The sequence below is a fragment of the Myodes glareolus genome, chromosome 13 (genome assembly GCF_982192425.1).
Source record: "Myodes glareolus chromosome 13, mMyoGla1.1, whole genome shotgun sequence".
NCBI classification, from domain to species: Eukaryota; Metazoa; Chordata; class Mammalia; order Rodentia; family Cricetidae; genus Myodes; species Myodes glareolus.
Window position 1 is genome coordinate 75,186,841 of NC_142038.1, and position 27,735 is coordinate 75,214,575.

Sequence of the window (27,735 nt, forward strand, 5' to 3'; positions counted from 1 at the left end):
TGTAGAAAATACAGGAGGCTTGCGCACAATAGGTAAAATAGCAACGCTTTAGATCAGGGACAGAGAGAAAGAGAGTAATGTAAAGTATGCTTTGGACAGTACCTCTAGGCTTCAGACTAGGCACAAAAGTGAGGTGAAAAATAAAGCCAAATATGACCCCCCCCACTTCCCACTCCAACCTCTGGTTCCTAGGTTAAATCTCATCCTAGAACCAGCTTTGTGTGTTGTTCTAGATAAGGGAGCCTCTACAGACAGCATTCACATGGTAGGCAAGTCATTATCACTACAGCAAATAATTCCTATCTACTTTTCATTAAGATTTTAATTTTTATTCTTCTGTGATTTATTCTGACATTGTTAGAAGTTGACTCTCATTGAGTTTTGTTGGCATGACCTGGGTCTGTCACAAAACAATAATGTTTACAAATTGTGATTTTTAATTGTAATAAAAAATAAAGTATGTGGGATTGGAGAGATGTCTCAGAGGTTAAGAGCACTGACTGCTCTTCTAAAGGTCCTGAGTTCAATTCCCAGCAACTAAATAGTGGCTCACAACCATCTATAATGATATCTGGTGCCTTCTTCTGGCATGCAGAACACTGTAAACATAATAAATAAATCTTTAAAAAAATGAACCATGTAAAAACTGGTTTCTCACATTTCATTTAGCTACTGGGTAGATGGATACTGAAATAATAATTATAAGTTATTACAATTATAATAAAATAATGAAATCTGGAGTGGCAGGGGAACACAAAAACTGGGGCAGAAAAATTTTTTACTGGGCAGTTGGTATGTGCACCTTTAATCCTAGCACTTGGGAGACGGAGGCAGGCGGATGTCTGAGTTTGAAGCTACACTGGTCTACAGAGCAAGTTCCAGGACAGCTAGGGCTACACAGAGGAACTCTGTCATAAGAAACCAAGAATAAAACAAAAGAAAAAGAAAACTTTCTGAGTTGACTGCACCTGGGTCTCAGTACTTATAAAGATGCCACAGAGGGCTCTAGGGAAAGGAGTACCGTGAGTACACAAAACACTCCCTTTCCAGAGCAGCAGAAGCTCCTTCCCCTCCTCCTTGTGTCCAGAGTACCACTTCACTCTCCTTTGCTACTTCTGTTCATCTGCGCTTGGTCTCCTTCTCCCCATCCTGGATTTTTTTTTAATTGTACTTATTCATTTAATGTACATAAATGTTTGTGGTGCCATAATTTCTGTGGAGGTTATAGAACAAGTCCTGGGACTTGGTTCTCTCTTCTAACATGTAGATCCCAAGGATTCAACTCAGTAGTCAGGTATGGCAAATAGGCGCCAATGACTCACTAAGCCATCTAACTCGGTCACCTCTGCTCTCTAAGTTGCTATATGCTGGAGGGATGACTCAGCCTACGGGACATAGCAACTTAGAGAGCAGGACCACAGCCAAAGCTGTAACTGTTATATACTAGAGGTCAGAAACCCGAAATGCTTTTCTGCTTTACTTATTTTCAACACCTTGGTAATCTTACTCAGTGTCACACTTTATGGAGAACCTACTTTCTGTTAATTTCCTGTCCTCAAATTATCTTAGTACTCTGAATTTCTTGCTTAAAGTCTACACACACTAACTGCCTACTAACAGACCCATTTGAATGTCTAGCACATATAAATCTGTCAGAATGAGCTTTTGATATTGTTCCCCAAACTTAGTTTGCCTATGAAGAAAATCAGTTAGTATGGGAGTTGTGAAAATGAAAAACCAAACTCTAAAAGTTATGCCTGTGGTTGAGAAAATAAGAAATTACTCAGTAGGAAAGACATGGAACTTGGGTTAGACATGACTGTTTTAAATTGCTGAAACACAAATGTATATAACAACTATTCACAAATGCAGGACTGGGATTCATTAGAAGTCAAACCTAGAAATACAGTTTGGGACTAGTTTTAAGTAATGACTAAAAAGCTGTAGGCAAAAATGCTATGTGAGGGGGAAAATCTTAGGAAAACTCTGGGAAATGGAAGCTCTAGACACCAAATAGTCCAAAGAGTAAATGAGAAGAAATTTTGAGATGGCCAGTGTTTAAATGTAAACTTAGCAATAATTTTAACTTGAAATTGCAATTATCTTCTTAAGAATTTCAAGAAGATGGAGTACTCTTTACTATCACACTACCTAAAGAACACAAAGAATATTAAGTATTTTCTCTGAGTAGACAGTGCTCACAGAAGAAAATAGGTCTAAATTCTCTGTGAATCTTTTTCCCACTGCATTACAATTATTTATAAAATTAACAATTATAAAATTAAAATTTCTCACATTTTAATATATGTAAACTTTTTATATATTTATAAATATGTATAAAATATAAAAATATATACTGGGCAGTGGCAGCACAGGCCTTCAATTTCAGCACTTGGGAGTCAGACAGGTGGATCTCTGTAAGGTCGAGGCCAGCCTGGTCTACAAGGCGAGTTCCAGGACAAGCTCCAAAGCTACAGAGAAACCCTGTCTCGAAAAACCAATATATATACACACACCCACATACACACATATGTTTATGAATGTAAGTATGCAAAAAACTTTATACTACTGAACCGAGACTAACCAGCAGTGGCCTCCAGAAATTATCTGACCACTGGAGCCTCAGTCTCAGCCCCACCAACACCAGGAGGAACGGCCATATAAGCCTTGGGTCCGTAAGCACTTGGAGGAATGATCACCTAAGGCTCTCCTCTGCCTACACATGAAGGAGTGTTCAACGGAGCCACAGTCCCCAGCTTGTGGAGGAAGAGATGGGTAGACAAAAGGGTAAGAATACAGTCAACAACATAAAGAACAATACAGCACCACCAGAAACTAGTGGTTCTACAACTGAACCATCAAACACAGCAAGAACTTCATTCAGCAAGAACTGAACATCCCAACACAGATGAATCAGAAGAAAATGACCTTAAAAATAACAAAATAGACTTCAAACTAAAATTAGTCAAAAGAGATCACAGGAAAAATCCATTGAGATGAAGTCTCAATTCTGAAGTCTCAAATACAAGGGCACCCACATTGGAAGAGGAACATTATTAAAGCTTAAATCACACATCAAGATCCACATACTAATAGTGGGAGACTTCAACACCCCACTTGCACCACTGGACAGGTCTGCCAGACAGAAACTTAACAGAGAAATAAATAATCTAATAGATGTTATGACTCAAACGGGTTTAACAGACATCTACAGAACATTTCACCCAAACACAAAAGAATATACCTTCTTCTTAGCACATTATAGATCCTTCTCCAAAACTGACCATATACTCGGTAACAAAGTGTATCTCAATAGGTACAAAATAAATTGGAATAAATCCCTGTGTCATATTGGACCATCATGGCTTAAAGTCAGAATTCAACAACAATACTAACTACAGAAAGTTGACAAACTCATGGAAACTGAACAATGCTTAACTGAATCACCCCTGGGTCAAGGAAGAAATAAAGAAATTAAAGACTTCCTAGAATTCAATGAAAATGAATGCACAACATACCCAAATCTATTGTACACTATGAAAGTAGTGCTAAGAGGAAAGTTCATAGCACTAAGTGCCTACATAAAGGAGCTGAAAAAGACTCACACTAGTAACTTATCAGCACATCTGAAAGCTCTAGAACAAAAAGAAGAAAAATCATCCAGGAGGACTAGATGGCAGGAAATAATCAAATTGAGGGCTGAAATCAATAAAATAGAAACAAAGAAAATAATACAAAGAATCAATGAAACAAAGAGTTGGCTCTTCCAGAAAAATCAACAAGATAGACAAACCCTATCCAAACTAAGCAAAAGGCAGAGAGAGAACATCCAAAATCAGAAATGAAAAGGGGGGGGGGGAACATAACAACAGACACTGAAGAAATCCAAAGAATCATTAGGTTATACTTCGAAAACCTGTATTCCACAAAATTGGAAAATCTAAAAGAAATGGACAATTTTCTGGATAGGTTACACATATCAAAACTAAATCAGGACCAGAAAAACAATTTAAATAGACCTAAGGAAATAGAAGCAGTCATCAAAAGTCTCCCAACCAAAAAAGCCCGGGGCCAGATGGTTTCAGCTCAGACTTCTACCAGAAAGAACTTCAAAGAAAAGCTAATACCTATATTCTTCAAATTGTTCCACACAATAGAAACAGAAGGAACACTACCACTTTTTACAAGGTTACAGTCACCCTGATACCCAAACCATACAAAGACACAACCAAGAAAGAGAATTACAGACCAATCTCCCTCATGAACATTGATGCAAAAATTTTAAATAAAATACTTGCAAACCAAATCCAGGAACACATCAGAAATATCATCCACCATAACCAAGTAGGCTTCATCCCAGAGATGCAGGGATGGTTCAACATACGAAAATCTGTCAATGAAATCCACCATATAAACAAACTGAAAGAAAAAAACAACAACAACATGTTCATCTGAAAAAGTCTTCAACAAAATTCATGCTAAAGGTCTTGGAAAGAGCAGGGATACAAGGAACGTATCTAAACATAATAAAGGCAATATACAGCAAACCAACAGCCAGCATCAAACTAAATGGAGAGACACTCAAAGCAATCCTACTGAAATCTAGAACAAGACAAGGCTGTCTACTCTCTCCATATCTATTCAATATAATACTTTAAGTTCTAGCTAGAGCAGTAAGACAACAAAAGGAGATCAAGAGAATACAAATTGGAAAGGAAGAGTCACTTTCATTACTTGCTCATGATATGATAGTATACGTAAGTGACTCCAAAAATTCCACCATGGAACTCCTACAACTGTAAACCTCTTCAGTAATGTAGCAAGATACAAGATTAACTCAAAAACAAACAAAGAGTAGCCCTCCTATATACAGATGATAAACGGGCTGAAAAAGAAATCAGAGAAACATCACCCTTTACAATAGCCACAAATAACATAAAATATCGCGGGGTAACTTTAACCAAACAAACAAGTGAAATATCTGTATAACAAGAACGTTAAATCCTTGAAAAAAGAAACCGAAAAAGACACCAAAAAATGGAAAGACCTCCCATGCTCTTGACTAGGTAGGATTAACATAGCAAAAATGGCTATCTTAAAAAAAAAAACAGATTTAATGCTAATGCCCATCAAAAATATTCTTCACAGATATATAGATATATAGAAAAATTCTTCACAGATCCCAAAAGAATACTCAACATCATATGGAAAAACAACAACAAAACAGGATAGTCAAAACAATCCTGTACAATAAAGGAACTTCTGGAGATACCATTTTACACCTGTAAGAATGGCCAAGATCAAAAACACTGATGACAGCTTATGCTGGAGAGGATGTGGAATAAGGGAAAAACTCCTCCATTGCTGGTGGGAGTGCAAACTTGTACAGGGACTTTGGAAATCAGCATGGTGGTTTCTCAGAAAATTAGGAGATTAATCTACCTCAAGACCCAGCAATACCGCTCTTGGGCATATACCCAACGATTCTCAATCATACCACAAGCACATGTGCTCAATGTTCACAGCAGCATTACTCATAATAACCAGAACTAGAAACAACCTAGATGCCCCTCAACTGAAGACTGAATAAGGAAAATGTGGTGCACTTAAACAATGGAGTACTACTCAGAGGTAAAAAAGAATGACATCTTGAAATTTGCAGATGGAACTACAAAAAACCATACTGAGTGAGGCAACCCAGACCCAGAAAGACAAATATACTATGTACTCACTCATGTAGCTTTTAGACATAAAGCAAAGAATAAGCCAGTCCACAACCCCAGAGATCCTAGACAACAAAGAAGACCTTAAGAGAGACATACATGGATCTACCTAGGAAGGAGAAAAAGACAAGATCTTCTGAGTAAATTGGCAGCGTGGGAGGAGGGAGGGTGGAAGGGGAGACGGGAGAAAGGAAAGGGAGTGGGGTAAAATGTAAAGCTCAATTAAAAACAATTTTTTAAAAAAGGTACTTAGCAGAAGGTATAGTTAAACATTCTCAACTTCTTTTTTGGAATATTTCCTTAGTTTGAAATTATTTCAAGTAAAAAAGTAATTGGGAGAGACAGCTCAAGTCATTAAGAACACTGGCTATTCTTCCAGAGGACCCAGTTTTGAGTCCCAATACCAACTTGGTGCTCCACAACCTTCTGTAATTCTAGTTCCAAGAGATCCACTACTATAACCTGACATCAGAGGGAACAAAATGCATATGTGGTACACAAACATATACACACAAAACACCCATACGCATAAAATTTTAAAAAATATCTGAAAAAGAAATTTACGTAAGAAACATGAAACTTTTGTTAGTATTTCTAATCAATCGTCTATTAATTAGCTTGATGACTTAAGTGAATTCAGTATAATGGTAAAGATATAATTAAAGAGAAAGCATATTTACTGTTTGTTTTTTTTGTGGCAGCAGACAATTCTTCCTCATCTGGTACCTGGGGAAAGTTATCTGTCAAACAGGATTCATATTCTTCATGTGCTGTCTGATCAAACATTTCTTCCAAGCTATCGTTCATTTTTAGGTCTCCATCTATAAAAAAAGTATTGACTTAGCAGCTTTGGCCTTCTGTGAAGCCCAATGTGAATAGTAACAAAGATAAAGTAATGTAATATGGTCTATTCTGAACTAAGACGATTCTTATATATGGACTACAGGGTTCATCTTCAAGAGTGCTCTTTTAAATAGATGAGTACAGTGAACTGTTTATAGACACATGTGTAAAATGTGACTCTAAGACTGTTAGCTTATGACACCTTGTTAAGAGAGAACGTTAGGTGGGTAACAAACCTTAATACATGTAATGGGAAGTTTAAAGATACTTAAAAAAATACACAGCTATAATCTAGACTTCAGAATCAGTTGTAAAGAGTGTTTTGCTGAATACAGAGTGAGGTGGAGGCATCTATGGACATGTTAAAAAGATGATAGAATATTAGTTGCAAACTCTAATGTTAAGAGCAGAACTTTGTGATTCAAAGTGAGTAACATACTACAATATATGTAATTAAGAATTTAGAGATCTTTAAGTTGAGATTCTTTCCATGTAACTTAATTCTTACAAGGGGCACAAGTGGTAATAAACTAAGTCTATTTATAAAAACCTTTTGCAGTGACTTCAAGTGTTATCCTATGATGATAAAGTTCTCTTTCGTTACTGTCACAAAACTGGATCTCTTACACATGTTGAAGACTTTCCCCTTCTATCAACTCACATATAACTTACAAAAACCAAAAGAATTCTTATCAAGGAAACTTTGAGAACTAGAAAATATACCATAATATATAATGAAAAATGCTAAATATAAAGAAATGTATAAACAGCAGACATTAAACTGTATAAAATTTTATTTGATTTTTTATTTTTCTAACAAAACAGCAAAAAGTTATTCTTTTTTAAAAATCACTATTAGCACTTGGTAATTTAAAATGACGGCAACAATGAACTCACACCCCATCTAGTACATCACAGTGCTGAATTCATCTTCACAAATTCCCTAAATGATTGTTTATAAGTGTTTGTTATATTTAAAGTGGAATATGCTATAGATATGAATACTTTGCTTGGTATAGTTCCTAGTCTATTGATACAAACTTAAGGTCAATTTTGTTATACTGTGTATATGTATTTCTGCTCTTGATTAAGGTATTGTGTTTGTGCAGCTCATTTAAAAATGTAACATATAATTAAGAAATATAGGTTAACAGATAATCACATATAATAGTCAAGCTTGCAGTAATGTTAGTTAGATTTCTAGACATATAGAAATATAATATATCTATCAGTTAGATACACATTCTTCAAATCTTTCAAAGACAAACAGAATATGGTATTTAAATGTTTTAAGAACTTAGGACTTTTCATGACAATGAGACACATGTTCCTGGCAGTACCAATCTACATCAAGAGATGATGGATTATGGAGTTTGCTAGTCATTTGGGCAAGAAACTGCTCTTGCCCAGACTGCTTGGTGTCATGCTGTATGAACTGGACATGCAGGATCCACAGAAAAATGACTGTTGAACTTGCCAGAAGGTGAGAAAGTCTTTTGGGGTTTCTGCTTCATGAAAGAGTCTGCCAGATATTCTGCAGGACACATACATGGAACTATCTTTGAAATTTCCCACTTCATGGGAAAGTCTGCCAGATACTATGGGCCTGTATGCTAAAGATGGGTACCCCAATGTTACAGAAGACCTTTGGATGACTGTCCAGGTGGCAAGATGTCTCTGTCAATTCGAGAGTTTTGGAAGTTGCTTACAATGGACTTCCTGTTAACTTAGGTAATAGCATACCCTTCTGGAGTCTTTGATGGAGTTGAAGAATAGATAGTTACAGTTATAGTTTTTCTTTGTTATGAAAAAAGATTAAGTAGATATAAAATTTTTAACTATAATTCTTGCTTGATATCTGTTTTGTTGTATCTAAATTTCCTATGTTAAAGTTAAAACCTTCCTTTTTATTTAACAGAAAAGGAGAGATGATGTGGGATTCTCCTCTGCATGCTGTGAATATGTTTTATTGCCATTGGTTAATAAAGAAGCTGCTTTTGGCCAATGGCTTAATAGAATAGAGCTAGGTGGGAAAAGCAAACTGAATGCTGGGAGCTCAGAGCGGACTGGGAAACAAATGAGGGAAAAGCCATGTAGCCGCCACAGGAGACAGATGCCTCCACCAGAGCCTGCTGTAACTTTGCCCAGTAAGCCACAGCCATGTGGTGATACACAGATTAATGGAAATAGGTTAATTTAAGATATAAGAGCTAGCTAGAAAGACACTTAAGCCATTGGCCAAACAGTATTGCAAATAATACAGTTTCTGTGTGATTATTTTGGGTCAGGGTGGCGGGAAATGAATGAGTGCTGCCACCAACACCTACTAAGTAGTATTCATGGTAGTAGAAGGTAGTTTGCATGCTACAAGAGGAGAAAGGTAATAATCAAACCAGCTACAAACCCTGTGACCTACAATGGTGACGTGGGAGGAACCATCTATACTCTGACTGGGTGGAAGGCCCATTCCATGAGATGGAACCCATGTGTGACACTGCTAGGGTGGCCAAGAAGCTGAACTGGCCTTGGGCCTAGACGAAAACCACATACTATTGTTTTACTAAAGGAACACAGCAATAAAATGATTGTTAACTACATTCTGCTATACCCATGCCAGTGCCTTGCCCAGCTATTATCACAGAAGTTTCATGCACTAAATGGGAACTAATACAGAGTCCCACAATGGACAATGTGCAGAAGAGTGAGAGACTTCAGAGCACTCAGTCCTAAATAAGATGTCTTCATCAAATGTCCCTCAGAGATCAGGGGTCTATGTGGAAGAGGAGGTGAAAAGACTATAAGGGCCAGAGGTGATGGATGACTCCAAGGAAGCCAATGCACATATGAACCCAGAGACTGGCAGTATGCATAGGACCTGCGTGCACAGGTTCCAGTCAGATGGGGTCCCATCACTGAGAGGAGGAAGTGGACCAAGGCTCCTACACTTAACCAAGGAGCTATTTGCAACTGATAACCACTTGCAGAGGAAAAACAGTTTTCTCTAATGGAATCTCACTGGTTATATTAACTACATTTTGGGGCAGGCCCATGCCTGGCTATAGTCAGCCAACATAAAATGAACTCAATGGTAGTTTTGTAAGACTTTTTGTCTCACACAACTTTGGGAAATTTTTGTCTTATTGGTCTTTTGCTTGTATATTTTATGTTTTAGTGGTTTTTTCTTTTGATTTTTCTAGAGAAAGAAGGTGTGGAGTTGAGTGGGTAGAGAAGACCTGAAATGAGTTGGGGGGAGGAAAATGTGACTAGAATATATTGTATGAAAATTTTTTACAATAAGAAAAAGTCCCAAAATCCAGTTCACAAACTTACTGCACTTATCACCATCATACAACTATACATTTCATTTCACATTTGATTAAAGTAAATGGAATCAAAATAAGTCTTACTTGGACTTTTTTCTTTTGGCTCTTGTTTCTTCATTTTTAAAAGCACGGTTTCACTGACCAATGTACAGTCCATGTCTACTGTTTCTCCTGATCGTGAATGACTGCTGTCCTAAAGAAATATATTAAAAACACAAAAGGTTAGCAGTTATTCCTTCATAGTCTTACATCTGCTCTTCTGACCACAAAAAAAGGGTTAAAAACTCTCAACAAACTTTACAATTTTAAAGCATTAAGTTATTTACTTTTGTATCTCAGGAACAGATATAGATTTTCTTGCTTCTAGAACACTTTAGCCTCAATATATAAGCTCTTAATGCCAATCTGAGGAAAAGGAAAACTGACCGTGGAAGACAGATTTATTTACCACTGATCCTTTGTGCTTTGCTTACCATCTCCAATCTGCCTTGCAGTAATAAACTTCAGTGAACATGAAAAGCAACTTTAATAGTCAAATTTGATCTCTTCATAGCTACATGTTACTTTAATAAATTACTTAATTTCTTAATGTGCCACCAAGTAGGAGAATTTCACTAACTATATGGAACTTGAACACAAAGCAAAATCATATTTCCAGTACAAATTAAACAAAATAAAACAAAACACCATAGCTGGGCATAGCGACACATGCCTTTAATCCTAGCACTCAGGAGGCAGAGGTGGATCTGAGTGTTCAAGGTCAGCCTAGTCTACAGAGCAAGTTCCAGGACAGTTAGAGCCACACAGTGAGATCCTCTCTCGAACATTCATGCATATATAAACACAAAAATGTTACTTAAAAAAAAAGTAAACTGGGGAAAAAAATGTCTTGCCAGCATTTTTTTCCTTTCTTCCTTCCTTTTTCCCTCCCTCCCTCCTTCCTTCCTTTTAAAGCTAATTAAGGTGGCCAGAGAGATGATGGCCTGGTGGTTACAAGTACTCGCTGCTTTTGCAGAGGACCCAGCTTCAGTTCCTAGCACTCATATGGTGACTCACAACCAATTGTAACTCCAATTCCAGGGGATCTGATGCCATCTTCTGACCTCTGCAGGTAATTTCAGGCAGATGTGGCACACAAACACACATATAGGCAAAACTCATGTGCATAATAAATAAATATAAAAATAAAAACAAAAACATTAAAGCTAATCAAGACACATGATGGAATTATTAGCATGGTGATACACATCTACGATCCCAGCATGTATAGGACTGAGGCAAGAGGAGAGTAAGTTTGAAACCATCCTGGGTTGTATGATGAGATCTTATCTAAAAAACTAAGAACATATGATAAAGGTAAAATCACTTGAAATACATAACTATAATTCTTTGCTATTTAATAAATACTGTCTTGTGTTTACAAGATGACTCAGGGGGTAAACATACAAGTCTGATAACCTGGGTTTGATCCCCAGGACTCACATGATAGATGAAGAGGACCAAATTCTGAGGGTTGTGCTCTGATCGCTGCATAAATGATGTAAAATTCACATGGTGTGCAGTACTGTACATATGCACACAAACATAATAAAGGAAACATGTAAAACAGTACTCCAAGGGGAGGAGGCTGCTAACTCACTGGAGTAAGACACAAATGGGCTTTAGTTCATTTTCTAACATACCTTTGTATCTATTACAGTAACATCCATTTTATACTGAGAAAGGTCTGCTCCGGGATCGACGCTCCACTGGATATTTTCAAAGGACACATCTTAGAAAAAGAGGACAAGCACAAACTAAAAACCCAATCTGAAAATTTATTTCACTTTAAAATGTTAGGAATGCACAGAACAGAAATATTAAGATTTCATGCAGCATTTACTCAGAAATCAATGTCCCAGGGAGCTGAAGAAATAAATACTTCAGTAGGTGAAAGCACTAACTGCTCTAGCAGAGGACTTGGGTTTGGTTCTTGGCATCTACATGGTGGATCATAACTGTCTATGACTTCAGTTCCAGGGACCCGATACCCCTTCTGACCTCTGCAGGCATGAGGCACATACACGGTACAAATTATACATACATGCAAAACATTCATATATATAAAAATTTTAAAATCTTAGGGGGCTGGAGAGATGGCTCAGAGGTTAAGAGCACTGACTGCTCTTCCAGAGGTCATGAGTTCAATTCCCAGCAGCCACATGGTGACTCACAACCATCTGTAATGAGATCTGGTGCCCTCTTCTGGCCTGCAGCATACAAGCAAGCCAAACACTGTATACATAATTAAGAAATAAATCTTTAAAAAAATTTAAATCTTAAAAAAAAAACCAATTCAAAGAGGCCAAAGAATCTCACAAGACAGTTCAAATGGCCAATAAACATTATGAAAAAGTTATCAATATAACGAACAATCAGAAAAATGAAAGATAAAAATGAGATCATTCACAGACTAAGATGGCTAGACTCAATCTGTGTGCATGTGTATATATGTTTTTGAAAAACCTGAAACTGTTACACAATCATAGTGTTAATGTGAAATGGCATAGCTGCTTTGGGAAACAGTCCCTTAAAAGGCTAATAGCTGATATGAGGTCAGGCAATTTTAGTCCCAGGTAAATTGAGAAAAGGAAACACCCATTTCCAGAAATTTCTGTACACTAATGTTCATAGCAGTATTATTCATAAAGGTAACACTGACAGCAAATTTGTATTAACTGATGAAAACAAGATTGTATATAATGGAATTTGATTCAGCAATAGACAGTGATGGAATACTGACACATACACAAAAGGCTGGGAACTGAAACGCTATGTCAGTGTAGGGAGACGGCTCAGCAGGTAACCCATGTCAAAGTTCAAAGACAGAACCGACTGCACGAAGTTGTCCTCTGACCTACACATGTTGTGACATGTTCACATTCATATTGAGGAAAACATCACACATGCAACAATAATAGTAAAATAAAGTCAAAAGAAAACATTATGCCAAGTGAAAGAAGTTACAAGATTTCATACTAAATAGGTCTCTATTCACATAAAACATCTACAATATTTCAATCTACAGCGATAGGAAAGGCTTGGGAGATGATAACCAGACAGCCGTACAACTCTTAAGTATACCAAAACCACTGGACTGGACACAATAGACATTTTCATAAGTGATTTGTATTTCACTAAAGTAATTGTTTAAAAGGTAGAATTGTAAAATTGTTTCAATTTTGAGTGTATTATATGTAGATATAACACATGACAACTACAAACTGTAGTTTAAAACATAAAACAACAGTTGGGTGGTGGTGTGTATCTTTAATCCCAGCACTATGGAGGCAGAGGCAGGTGGATCAGTGAGTTCGAGGTCAGCCTGGTCTACAAAATGAGTTCCAGGACAGCCAGGGCTACACAGAGAAATCCTGTCTCGACACCCCCCCCCCAAAAAAAAACATGAAGCAAAATGATACTAACTGCAAATGACTGTGGAAAGTTAATAGGTATAGTGTGGTTCCTAGAGGAATAATGAAACGAAAAATAAACACAAAAAGCTAAAAATCAGGAATGATAGAAAAAACAAACAAAAAACTAAAACCAAACTTTTTTTTCACTTAGGGATTGAAACCTGTGTAAGAACAACTAAATCATGTGCTTCAGGGGAAAATGGAAATAAGTCAATTATTTATATAAAAAGGTAGGTATGGTGAAGACAGAGGACTGATAAATCCTGGGGCTTGCTGGCAGGACCGGGCACTGCTCCAGGCCAATGAGAGGCCACCTAAAAATAAGGTGGACAGTATCTAAGTAGCAATAAACCAGGCATACATCCACCTACATGTGTTCCTATACAGATGTGCACATGCATGTATATACATACATAAGCAAGTACAAGATTTAAACAAGAAGCTAAAATAAATTTGCATATGTAAAAGCTTACAGACAAACATTTCAATGCAAAGAAAAAAGACAGCAGCTAAGTATCCAAGGGGTGAAGAACAAGTTTTGAATGATTAATTATTTATTCATACCATTAATATTACTACTACTATTACTGCTGCTACTGCTGTTGCTGCTGCTGTTTTTTAAGACAGGATTTCTCTGTGCAACAGCTCTGGCTATCCTGGAACTCACAGAGATCCACCTGCCTCTGCCTTCTGAGTGTGGGTACCACCACAGCCCAGTGATAAATTATTTTTAAATATTCTGGACAGTTTAGGTCTATGGATGGAGCTTAGTGGTAGGTTGCTTATCTAACTTGTTTAAGGCCCTGTGTTCAATCCCTAGTATTGTGTTCCTCTAAAACACTAAAAACCAAAACCAACTAACAAACCAAACAAGCAAACAAACAAATAAAAAAAAAACATGGAATAGTTAAAACACTTTTTAAAAGCTTTTGCAAAGGAAGTAAGAAATAGATCCACAAAACCATCTAAAAATACTTATAAAGTATTTAAAATAAAATTTTAAAAAGTATAGGAAAATCAAAGGCAAAATAAAAGCAGTGAGAATGATGCTATATGCAGGAAAAAATAAGGTATCTTCTCCCCCAAATTTATGTCTAAAGAATGTAAATGTCACGCAGTTAAAAAGAGGAATGAGTCTGTTTATAATGCACATACCTTGGTTGTTTGGCAGAGACTTTGTCTTAGCGCTTCTGCAGGGATTCAACTGAAGAACTGATGCAAGCTCACATCCTCCACGGACTGATCTGCTTTTTACTTTTGTTGGCACAAGAGAACTAGTACCCTAAACAAAAATGATTATTAGCACCTAAATGAAATCACAAACAATTTTAATCAAAATGACTGAACATGGAACACAAACCTTCACATCACTAAAAAGATTCTCTGTCTCCGAACTTTCTTGTGAACACAGAGGGGTTTTGAAGACAGGGTTTTCCTCTTTTATCTGCAGGGGTGTTTTATGGTCCGGAGAGCCTTTACTAGAGGTCTGGAGGATACACCGCTGCTGTAAACAGGACGCCTCTGCAGACTCTTTGGCTAATATGCACGTCCCACTCAAGGCTTTACGACCTGAGGAAGAGCCCTTTGGAATGGGCTTCAAAGCCTCATAAATAGTCACTTGGTTAAACTTGTTTTTACAAGTCTCATTTCCATGGCTCTTCTCTTGACGTTGGGTAGCTGCAAACCGATCTGACAGGTCCAGGGGTTTATCCATCACATGGTCTCCATTCATGAAGAACTGATTCTCCATTGGAAAAGGAAGAGTATTTTCCTTATCAAAACAGGTCTGGGGGCAGTTGACTACATGTTGACTCTCTTCCTCAGTCTTCTTCCTTTTGGATGCTTTGCCTCCCAGTGATTTTAAAGGCACCAAATATTTATCAGTAATAACGTCTTTAATAGGATCTGTACTGCTCTGCTCATCTACAGATTCACTTACATTTTTATTCATAAGTATCTGCTTATTAGGAAATGATTGGCTAATGACCTTGTTCACTTCAGACCCCAGACTATGATGTGTGAGAAGAGCACTGTCCTCAGATTTTGATCTAGCTTTCTCTGATTTAGAAGCAGAAATGTTACTAAAGGGAGCCGTCTTCAGAAGGTTTCTTTTCCCAATGTCTAAAAGAGAAGGGGAAAAACTTGTATTCAAACCCAAATGAGTTTTCACAGTAGAGGTAGCTCCAAATACAGGAGATGAGACCCGAGTAGTAAATTCTTGGGGAGGTGTCTTTGAAGTAGAGTCTGAAAATCTAAATAAAAGAAGAATGATAAGATTTTTTTTTTAAACTGAAAAGTAGGATAAAAATTAAAAGACCAGTATACTAAGAAAACATTTCTTGAAACAGAACAGTAAGGCACTATCTACCTACTTGAGGGAGATGATTAAAACAAATTTAAGATACAATGTTGGTTTTGCCTCATTTGACAGAATGAAATCCTCTGAGGACTCAAAAGTCTTTTGCTATTATTAAATCGTATGAGCAATTTCAGGAAGAGAAAAATTCTTAAACTACAGAACTTAATATAGAGCTTGGTAAGTGCTCACATTAGCTATACGATCTTAAACAAGATAGTCAACCTTAAAGAACCATATTTTTGTTATCTGTTTAAAGAAAATAGGAATGGGTAATAAAACTCACTTGATAAGTTATTACCATGATAAACTCAAAAAATAAATTCAAGCAAGGGCCAGATGGTGGTGGCACACACCTTTAATTCCAGCACTCAGAAGTAGAGGCAGGCTGATCTTTGTTAGTTCAAGGCCAGCCTGGTCTACAGATCAAATTCCAGAAAAGCCAGGGCTGCATAGAGAAATCCTGTCTTGAAAAACCACCACCAACAACAAAAAGAACAACAACAAAAAATCAAAACCAAAACACTAAAAAACAAGCAAAATGCCTTAACAACATAGGTATTGTTAGTTAAATATTACAAAATAGAGAAAAACAAAAACAAAAACAAAAAAATGGGCTAGAAATATAGCTCAGTGGGTTAAAAGCACCAAAAACTGTTGCAGAAGGTCCAGGTCGAGTTCCCAGAACCCACATGGCAATTCACAACCACCTATAACTCCAGTTCTAGGGGATCTGACACTCTCTTCTGATCACTGTTACCTCCAGGGAATACATGGCACACACATATACATACAGGTTTACACAAAACATAAAATGCATCTTTCACACCATTTAGTGTTTGGAGACACAAAGTAATGACTATGTCTTTAATAGGATAAAGCAAGATTGGGAACTCTTAATGTTGCTTGATGATTCAGGAAAAGGATCTAAAAATAATATCTGAAGCCACTTTGGGGGTGGGGTGCATGGAGTATTGCTGAAATTCAGCCTTAAAGGGTTTATGGAGCTACATTAAAAACAAAACAAGACAAACAAACATTATATGCTCCAAATCACCTTAAACTATCTTCACTACTTCCTGCAGATTCTTCTGAAGGCTGTTTTTTGTGATCTCCTTCAAGACAGTGGTAGAGCTCACCCCCAAGAGGGCTTGCAGGACCTTGGTGTTCCTTCAATAGAAAAATATGTTGAAAGTTGATAAATGCTTCAATGCAAATAAATCTCAAAAGTACATGAAGTAAAAGAAACCAGAATGAAGAGGTAATTAAACAGAGAAGGGAGTTGTATAATATTGTGAATGTATAAAATATCCTTATACTGTAGACTTTATTTTTTTTAACAAATCTTTTTTTAAAAAGAATCATTGATTTATTACGTATACAGTGTTCTGCCTGCATGTATCCCTGCAGGACAGAAGAGGGCACCAGACCTCACTGTGAGTCACCATGTAGTTGCTGGAAATTGAGCTCAGGTCCTCTGGAAGAGCCTGTGCTCTTAACCGCTGAGCCATCTCTCCAGTCCTATACTGTAGACTTTAACTAAGTTTGTTATCTAAATTTTATTTAATAAAATTTAGAAATTTTATTTCTAAAATAAATAAATTTTATAAAATTTATAAATAAATATTTATTTATTTAAAATAAATAAATTTATTTTTAAATTTTAAAAAATATAAAAATATACTACCATTATTTTAATATTTTACATAAGTATAATTTACAACTGCATAGAAATATTTCCATTAAGATGAAGGGTAGAAAACACAGGTGAATTTAAAAGAATCCTTTAAAGGGAATTCTCAAAATTTAATGTGCATACAAGTCAATCAGGAATTATTAAAACACAAGGTCAGTAGATCTGAGATTCTGTGCCTATAACACATTCAAGAACAATAAAGAGTTGCTGACCTGTGAATCAGACTATATGAAAAGTCCTTTGATATCTTGTACTTTAATATATAGTGGATACTTGAACTTGGTGGATTTATGGAGGATAGTAAGGAACTAGAAACTATTAAATACATTTAAATGTTCAGAAGATAAAAGTTACCTACTGTCACTTTAAGATAAACTGGAAAAGGTTAAAACAAATGTAAAGAAAAAAAATCAATCGAGTTTTAGAAATTTAAGAGTGAGACAGTTCTCTAAGAGCACTTACATATTTACTGGCAAGAGCATAGGAGGACTGTTTTAAACTATCATTTGCTTGTTTTTGTAGTGCTAGCAATCAGACTTGGGGCCCTGACAAGTGCTCTGCCACTGAGCTAAATTAAATCTTCAGTCCTTAAAATTGTATCAAAATGGAACTTAACCTAATATTTGTGAAGCCCTGGGTTCTAGTGGCCAGTACTACAAACAAAGAGACTAAAACTCTACAGTTTTGGGCTAGAGAAACAGCCTAGTGGTTAAGAACATCCTCTTTTAGAGGGCTAGGATGTGATCCCCAGCACTCGTATGAGGCAGCTCACAACAGAAGAGAAGTGGATGGGGAGGTGGGGGTGGGGTGGAAATGGGTAGGGAACAGGAAGAGATAATGGAAGGGAAACTGTAGTCTTTATGTAAAAAAAATGAAAGAAAGTTAATTAAATAAAATTAAAAATGTTTTGTCCTCCTGCTCATTCTCATAGTCCCTGTTTCTGCCTCTTCAGCATATTCTACTAGCCTGTTTAGTTCTTTAAGAACAGGTCCAAGTAGACATATCAATTATTAATAATTTATATAATCATCAAACTAAATGATTACTTACAGACTCTTCTTGAGCATTAAGTCCAAGTGTTTCAGCGACAACAGTGTCTAGACTGAAAGGTGACTTATCAGTGGGATAATTGCTCCTTCCACACATTCCTAAAGTAAGAACAAAGAATGCTCATTACACAATTTTAGAGGAGATATATTGGAAAAAAAAACCCAGAAAGATTAGGAGAAGAATCACGGCATTAACAACAACAAAACAACAACAACAAAAGAAACATTAGCAAAAAGCAAACAAGCAATCAAGCAAACAAAGAAACCAAGGTACCAGTTTTTAAGATGACAGCGAACAAATTTTAAATTCTGTTCAAAAGGTTCAAAATATTTTCTACAAATAGCAATGGGTTACAGGTATTTTAGCATCCAACTTGTTAAACCTTTTTATCCATCTACTTTTTCCATAAACTGAGTAGAACAAGCATGTTATGTTTTCTTCTCAAGGAGCTTAGTGATTACACTTGAAAGGTGAAAACAGAATCTTTCTGTTTTCTAAGAGGAAAAAAAGAATTTGCAAAAGAATGTAAAAAATATAACAAAGTTTTAAATGCAGGCCCTTCAATCTCCTTTGGGAAATCAAGATAAACTATACAAACTAATGCCTAAAGTGGCCCTGAAGGTAAAGGGAAGTTTGGCCACTTAACAAGATTGGGAAAACAGAAAGTACAGTTTTAGGTATCTTTAAGGATACAGACATATGGGGAAAGAGAAACAACAACAAACTGCTGCTCAGAGGACGACATGTGATTTAATAGCCAGGAACTGAATTGTAGCCAGGAAGATGAAAGTAGAAGGATATGAGCCCAAACCTGTGAATTAGGAGTCAAATTATGCTTAAGAACTCAAAATTTCAGCCGGGTGGTGGTGGCGCACGCCTTTAATCCCAGCACTTGGGAGGCAGAGGCAGGCAGATCTCTGTTAGTTTGAGGCCAGCCTGGTCTACAAGAGCTAGTTTCAGGACAGGCTTCAAAGCTACAGAAAAACCCTGTCTTGAAAAATCAAAAAAGAATTCAGAATTTCTCTTGTGAACAAGGAAAATATCCATATTTTGACAGGCCAGATGTAAATACTCGGGTAAAAAAGGTAATTCTGACTATGACAGCCTCATGGCCAAGAAGCAAACTCTGACAGGAGAATGAAGCAATGTACTTAAAACAGTTCCAATGATGCTGGTGGCTAAAATCAGTACAGAGATCCCATAAACATACAAGGAGTCAGCACAAGTCAGTACAGAGATCCCATAAACAGCCATGGAGACCGTATAAATCAGTATAGAGATTCCATAAACACACACGGAGACAGCACAAATCAATAAAATTTGGAGGATATTTAGAAATGAGGAAGCAGAAACCTAAGATGACTCAAAGCTCTTTGTGTTAATACCCAGGAACACTTTGGTCCTGCCCCTTGGGAACCTGGCACCCATGGCAAGTAGCTCCCTGACTGTACACTGGTGCAAAGGTCCCTTTAAGAAGCAAGTTCTGTGCACTTCCAATCTCTCTATTTCTGCAGAAGCAAGTAGCTCTCCACCTCTCTTCTACCTCCCTCTTTGCCTCTGTATCTCTCTCTGTCTTTGTGTCTCTCTCTCCCTTCCCTCCTTTCTCTCCATCCTCTCTACAACCTCTTCTCAATAAACTCCAGACTCAAGCTCTCTCTGCAGTCTTCTGTCACCATTGTGATGCTCACCCAACTGCGAAGGTCCCAACTTACACCACATCTTAACTCTTAACAATGGTGCCGAAAACTCAGCAGGCTCTCCCTTGCAGCTGAGGAGTGCTGGGGATCCTGGAACCCTTCTATCTGGTCACTTTTCTCACTCAGGATCGCTGGAATCCTAGACCTAACAGGGGCAAAACCAGCAGTAACAGTGCACCCTTGACTTTGCCTGACAATTTTGTTTTCCTTCTTCCACCACCAGACTGAAAGCTCTAGAATGGCAAAGGCTTTGTTTAGTGCCTGACATAGAAGATTCTTAAATACTTAAAAGATGAAGGAATAAATCAAAATAAAGTCTTTTTACTTAAACTGTTAGAACTTTGTATTCGATTCGATAGTAACATGAATTAATACTAGCATAACATTACTTTTTCAAACAAAGTTTTAAAGTCGGACGGTGGTGGCATATGCCTTTAATCCCAGCACCCAGGAGGAAGAGGCAGATGGATCTCTGAGTTTGAGGCCAACCTGGTCTACATAGCAGGTTCAGGACAGCCAAGAGTACATAGAGAAACCCTGTCTCAAACGAATAAACAAAACCAAAACAACAACAACAACCCTCCCATACCTTTAAAATACTGCCTAATTCTGACTGTTGGTCATTTTTGCCTACCACCAACCACAGTCTTAAACTTAGAACCTCAGTATCTACTTACTAGACCGGGGTGAGTGACTTTGATTGCAAGTGTCAGCTACTAGAATTTCATGTTCCTCAGAGTTATGTGGTGCAGGAGCTAAAGCCTTGGAAATTTTTCTTAATTCTGAGAAAAAAAAGAAAGAAAGAAAGTTACATAATAAACAATGAAAAAGATGCTATCAAGCTTTATTCTGATAAGTCAATATAAATTTGCCTTTAATGCATTACAGCCATTATTTTATTGACACAATTCTCATAAGTCATATGTCTCACTGAGAAATAAAGCGCAGGCTAGGATAGTGGAGAGAGGGGACTCAAACTAGTTAGCTTCTTCTGACCGAAGTCACCTAGGTCGTGACAGTTCAGACACTTTTCTTCTAATGGATAAAGCACTACGTTTACTGAAAATGTTATTGGGTCGTCTTTCTTTACAATCTGTCCTGAAAGGAAACTCTAAGGTGTGCTTTATTGGAAATACTTTTACTGCTTAAATACTTAGTTCGAAGACAAAAGGACAAGGTAAAGGAATGGAGCTGTACTTTAATTATAACTTGAAAACTAAAAAGTGTTAGAAACTGTTAAGATAAGTAAATATGATTAAGAGAATAACACTAATTAAGTCATTAAATTATTTCTTATTATTCTTATTTTCTAAGTTAAAAAAAGAAATAGAGTAAGATTAAAACTAGGATTTAAAGTGTTTATATTATATGCCTGTTTTCTACAGTTAGGAAATACGACAGAAGACTTATGGATACAAATGACTACTAATAAAATCACTGCAGCCGTTTTCTATACATTCAAATGACTAGATCACGATTCATATTCTGCCCAAACTTAAAGACCAATAAATGCTCACTTAAGACATAGGGTCTTATATTTTAACTTAACTCCAATTAGATGAAGGATTTAAAAACATTTCTTTTGTTTTCCACTAGATGGTGATGAAAACTCACAATTGAAAGAAACTGCAAAGTCTTATATTTTTCAAATAAAGATGTAACTAATTTTTTTAGAATTTTAATTTCTATTAAAAATTTTCATACAATATATTTTGATCATAGACTCTCTCCACCCAAATCTTCCTTTCCAATTCAACTTCATATTCTTGCTCTCAAAAACAAAACCAGGAAAAAAAAATTTCTAAAACCCCATCGAAACAAAGTAAATTTAAAAACTTGTGCATCGAAACAAAGTAAATTTAAAAACTTGTGAACACACACACACACACACAGCTGTGCTGGCTGACTCACTACTCCTGGCCTGGAGCACGGTTGATAGACCTAGTGACGCTCCCTGCCCAGCAAGCTACCGACTGCAGATGGCTTCTTAGTTAGGGATGGGCTTTTGTGCCCACTCTCCATTCTCAGTGCTGGAAGCTGACACTGTCACAGTCTCTGTGAGTTTATGTGTGTCAGTCCTGTTGTCTGGAAGACGCTGTTTCCTGGAGTCCTCGACCACTTCAGCCTTTCCGCCTTTTCTTTTGCACACATCCCTGAGCCTCCATGATACAGATTTGATAAAGACATCCCATTTAGGGTCAAGTGCTTCAAACTCTTTCACTCTCTGTATGTTTTCAGCTGTACATCTCTTTGTTAATTACCATCTATTGCAAGAAGCTTCTCTGATAGGGACTGAAGAGTGTTCTGCTCTATAGGTATGGCAATATGTCAGCACAGCAATTTTATTGCTATATGTCTTTGGCAGAATAACAGTAGTAGGTTTTCCCCTAACTCCATAACCTATCTAGTTTCAGGTTCTTGTCCACATTAGTAGCATCAGGCAGGAGCTCCATCTCATTAAGTGGGCCCTAAATCCAATCAAAAAGTGGCTGATTACTTCCACAACATTTGTGCCACTATTGTATTATTTGGTAGGCAGATGTCTGCTGTAGATTGCAGGCTTTGTACGTGGGTGAAACTGATTGTTTTTTTCCTTTTTAGTGTATAGAACCTTCCAGAACCATGAAAGCTAGCTAGTCAAGGGTAAAGTTTCTAACTGGGCACCAACTCAATTTCCTGTTCAGTAACATAAATAAGTTGTATCTTCAGCAAGAGGGCCTTATCATCAGGTTATGGAGAGTAACCAATAGCCTTGGAAATAGCCTGTGATGTTTGTGAGGTGGTGGTCTATTAGACCCCTTTGGCCAACAATTCAACTAGATGTAACCCATTTCTGTCACTGGAAGTTTTACTTGGTGGCTTAAGATGTCTAGTTGGGACACTGCCTCTCCCTTTATATGGTGACTCTATTTAAATTCCTTCCACAAACGTATATATTTTAGGAAACTTCTACAGTAGCAGGTTTCCATTTGGTTTTTCAAAGGGCCTTTAGTGTTGTCCTGTACCCTGCCTCTCATCACCCTCTCCACTTAATTCTAGTCTAGTTTTCCGGGTCTCTTTATAGGACCAGTACACTTTTACTTTCAGTGCAAGTGTAACAGGACTCATTTATACTTTCAAAGAATAAAGCTCTAATTAATTTTTAAGATTTATCTATTTTATACATTTACATGTATGTGTGTCTTGCCTGCGTATACCACATGCCCACAGATGCCAAAATCAGATCCCTGGCACTTGAGTTATGGATGGGTGTAAGCCACCATGCAGGTGCTGGAAATTACCCCAGGTCCTATGTAAGCACAAGTTACAAGTACTCTTAACCACTAAGCCACCTCTCCAGAATCCTATATTCATTTATTTTTTTACTTTATGTATATGGGTGTTTTGTCTGCATGTATATCTGTGTATCACATATGTGCCTGATGTCTATGGAGACCAGGTAAGGGAAATGGGTCTCATGGAACTAGAATTAAAGATGGCTGTGTTATACTATGCGTTTTTTGGTAACTGAATCTGAGTTTTCTGAAAGAGCAGCCATTGTTCTTATCTGCTAAACTACCTCTCCAGGCACATAGCTCTACTTACTTTTTAAAGCATAAAGTATTCACTTTATACAAATATCTCTACAACTTAACAGACCTCCTTTTTCAAAACATTTAAAATATTCTGAATTAAGAATTGGTCTTTGTTCTTAAGTTTAAATGGGGAATTAAAAAACAATCACAATGTCATGTCACATAAGCTACAAGTATTAGACCATTTGAGAAGGTAGTTTTTGAAGCATTTAGCTGCAATAGTAAACTGGGATGGAATTAGAATAGTTTCCACAAGCCAGGCATGATAGAGCACACCTTTAATCTCCAGCCCTTGAGAGACAGAGACAAGGGGATCTGAGTTTAAGAACAGCCTGGTCTACAGTGCAAGTTCCAAGATAACCAAGGCTACAAAGAGAAATCCTACCTCAAAAAAAAAAAAAACCCCAAAAAAACTAAAACAAACAAAAGGGATACATTAAGCCAGGCATAATGGCACATGCCTTCAATCCCAGCACTCTGGAGGCAGAGTCAGACCGATCTCTGTGAGTTTGAAGCCAACCTGATCTACAGAGTAAACTTCAGGACTGTCAAGGGTACAGAGAGACTCTCTGTCTCGAAAAGAAAAAAAAAATAAGTTCAATGAAATATATATATTAAAAAAAATCTATGCAGAGGGCTGGAGAGATGGATCAGCAGTTAAGAGCATTTGCTGCTTTTGCAGTTTCTGGGCTTGGTTCCTAGCATCCATAAGGCATTGTAGCACACAGCCTCCTGTAATTCCAGTTCCAAGGAATCCAATACTCTATTCTGACCTCACAGATGAGCTCCAGGCACATATATATTTACTCAGACACAAACACACACATAAAATTATGCACATATTCAGATGGACATACTGCTCATGGTTGTATATAATGCCAGCAGAAATATACCTTATTAGTCATTTTACTAATGGAAGTTAAATTCACAGTGATAGCCTTGATTATCTGAACAATGTTCATCTTCCTTCACCAAACCGTATTACATAAACACAGTAAGTGAAGATTTTACAAAAGCAGCTAAAACACAACTCTGACCCTTACCATTTGTACATACAGAGTGCTCCAATTTAGTATTTGTTTGTTCTATGTATCGAACATGGAGATTCTCCTTTTTTCGTAGTCGGTTAACGCCAGAAAATGAAAAGGATGTTATTGGTGAATCTGGGATAATGTTTTCCTCACATTCAAGCTCAGCTACTTGATCCTGTTGATCATTTCTAGAGCAAAATGACAAATTAAAAGAGAATGAATCTGTAAATATAAAACATCTACTAAATATCTGTTAACTATGGTAGAATATACATGCAAAAATAAAGGAGATGCTAAACCTTGCATCTAATGTTCCAAAGTCAGAGACCAGAGAAGTATGCAAATAAGTCAGTACAAAGTGGGGAACATCACTAGAATTCTTAATCTAAACTATTTGAAACATTTGGAATTGAAGTAGAAAGTACAGATTGCAGTGTTCTGAGGTAAAAATAAAGGTATTTTGAATGGCAAAGAAGCCACACAGCGTGAGGAAAGGTATGCAAAAGTGTATACTTGTGTTGCCTAAGGGAAAGCTGGAATTATAGGACACCCTGAGTGAATGTGTCCATAACCGAAGAGAAAAAGAATTAAGGTTTAGAGCATAAAAGGATTTGATAATTTAGCAAGAGCGTACAAGACTGATTGGAACAGGAAGAAAGAAAGGAAGCCAATTAGACAGGACTGTAAAAGAGCAGGCAAGATTCTGGGGTTTGAACTGTGATACTCATACATGTATGGAAAGGAAATGACCAATGTTAAACGATGTGGTAGTGGAAACAAATGGTACACAGGACGATAATGTTGACATGCAAGCTATCAACTTTTGTTGTGGGTTTACATTTCCAGGATATATCCAAAGTGCTTTATGTATGACTTTATTACTATGACTGTGTAAAATATTATTTTACTCTTATTTTGCAATTAGGAGATAAAGAAATAAAAATACAGTCACTTATTCCAATAGTAAAAGAGCTAGGACTTAAATTTAGCGTAGACTCTGGAGGTAAGTTACTTTTAGTGTAGATCCTGAGTCTAAAGACCAACCACAGTAGGCGCCTATCCCTGCTTCTGTCAAGCTCTGCTTACCCCATCTCTCAACACAGCGGTCACAACAGTCCTATTCAAACTCAAGTCTTATCAATTATATGATCACAACCCTGCACATCTTTCCACTTCACTAAGAATACAAGTCTGAGGTTCCCCAAGCATGCTACATATACTTCTGTCTTAGGCTCAGTGCTTTAGCCATTCTGTTTGGAGTGTCCTTGCCCACATGGATACTCATATCCTTTATTTATGTCTTTGCTGTAATTTCATTCCTTATTACCATATTAATGAAGTAGGACCTAACTAAGCAGGCCAAGCTGGTCTCAAATTTATCCTTCTGCCTCAGCCTCCTGAGTGCCTGGATTATAGGCATGTGTTTGGCCTGTGCTAAAATTTTAATGTTAAAATTGGAACTCCTCTCCGTAAAGTAGTCTCCTTCTGGTTCTTCTGTTTATCTATCATAAAAATGCTACCTAACAAAGTATGTAACTTATGATGTTTATTGATTACCATGATGAATCACAAGAATCTAAAGAACAAGTATGTAATGGGTAGTACACAGATTTGTTGAGTGAATGACTGACATTTTCAGGTTTCATTAAAGAAATAAATCTGTGATGATCTCAGCAACTGTTCTTGCCTAACTTGATTCAGGGCCAACGACACATAGAAAAATTGGGTTTGGATTGAGTTGTATTACTTAATGACCTATGCCAAACCACTGTTGACCTTATTAACTAATCAACAGTACTATTCTGTCAACCATTTAATTTTTAAAGACCAAACTAGTTATATTATTTGAAAATTAATTTGTTACATGACTTCAAAGAACTACTTAAGAATTTTATAAACTACAATCACCAGAGACTGATAGAAGGCTGGTGAGATGAGCCGGTGTGTGTTATGTGACTGGCAACCTTAATACATGGAAAGATGGACGGAGAGAAATGACTGTACAGAGCTATCCTCTGACCTCCACAGGTGTACCATGATGCACACAAATACACACACATACACACACAAAAAAAATAAAATAAAAATAAATCCACGACAAAAACAAATGTTTCCCTAACAAATATTTATACTTTAATTTTCTGAATAAAATCAGCATTATTTGTTATCTATAATTCTATAACATTATAAAAGACAACTTTAGAACTAATATCTATTTTTTCTCATTGATAAAAATCATTGTGTATATAAACACAGGCACTACATGTGTATATCATGTTTTGATGTGATACTATGGAATGATTAAGTCAAGCTGACTAGTAAATTCACTTTGTAATCCAAAGTGAATTATAAAGTAAAACATTTTAAACCTATATTTGTACCAAACTTTAAATAAACAATGTGTTATATTTTAGTTACCATTCTGTGCAATATATTTAACATGTAATTTTTAGTAACTTAGTAGTAGTCTTACTCTATAAAAACGAAAGTTAGATCCTTGCAAGTTAATGGAGTGTAAAACTATGGTGACCTAGCTTGAACTAGTCTCACCACTGTCTGCTTTCTTATTAGTCATAAGCATTCAACCTGAAACATGAGTCACAGAAACCTACATCCAGCCCTACAAGGGGCTGGGAACTGCAAAAGAGACAAAAACAAACAAACAAACAACTCCCCCCCCCAACCCAAAACCGCAGAGCAGCTCTATCTAGCAGTGCCTAGCTAAGTAAACAAGTTTGTACATATTCTTACCCTCTTTGGTCGAAAAAGCAGGTAACAGAGAAGTACAATTTTTGTTTTAATTAATTTAAATTTAATTAATTTAATTAAGACATTAGGCTCCATCTTGATTTTTCCAAAAAAAAAAAAATTAAAGAGTTCCTGTCATTTAGTTATGCACCTGCCATTTTCCTTTTTAGCTTTTCCTTCTGACGCTGTCAGTGTTTGCTGCTGTTTAATTTGTAGTCGGCCTCTTAAAACTTCCATC

General features: G+C 36.7%; 1 protein-coding gene across 3 annotated transcripts in view; it reads right to left on the reverse strand.

Moving 5' to 3' along the window:
• Nucleotides 1-27,735, reverse strand: part of Rbbp8 (RB binding protein 8, endonuclease) — a 95,968-nt gene that overhangs the window by 10,757 nt on the left and 57,476 nt on the right. For 2 of the 3 annotated variants that reach the window (XM_085676319.2, XM_048447973.3), the window contains exons 7-15: nucleotides 24,762-24,937; nucleotides 20,821-20,925; nucleotides 18,447-18,544; nucleotides 16,758-16,870; nucleotides 14,705-15,596; nucleotides 14,500-14,626; nucleotides 11,572-11,660; nucleotides 9,974-10,082; nucleotides 6,404-6,544 (exon numbers count right to left, since the gene is read on the reverse strand). In XM_085676319.2, coding sequence (XP_085532445.2) covers nucleotides 6,404-6,544; nucleotides 9,974-10,082; nucleotides 11,572-11,660; nucleotides 14,500-14,626; nucleotides 14,705-15,596; nucleotides 16,758-16,870; nucleotides 18,447-18,544; nucleotides 20,821-20,925; nucleotides 24,762-24,937 — 1,850 coding nt within the window. The remainder of the gene's footprint in view (nucleotides 1-6,403; nucleotides 6,545-9,973; nucleotides 10,083-11,571; nucleotides 11,661-14,499; nucleotides 14,627-14,704; nucleotides 15,597-16,757; nucleotides 16,871-18,446; nucleotides 18,545-20,820; nucleotides 20,926-24,761; nucleotides 24,938-27,735) is intronic. The other variant, XM_048447974.3, reaches the window with a different exon arrangement.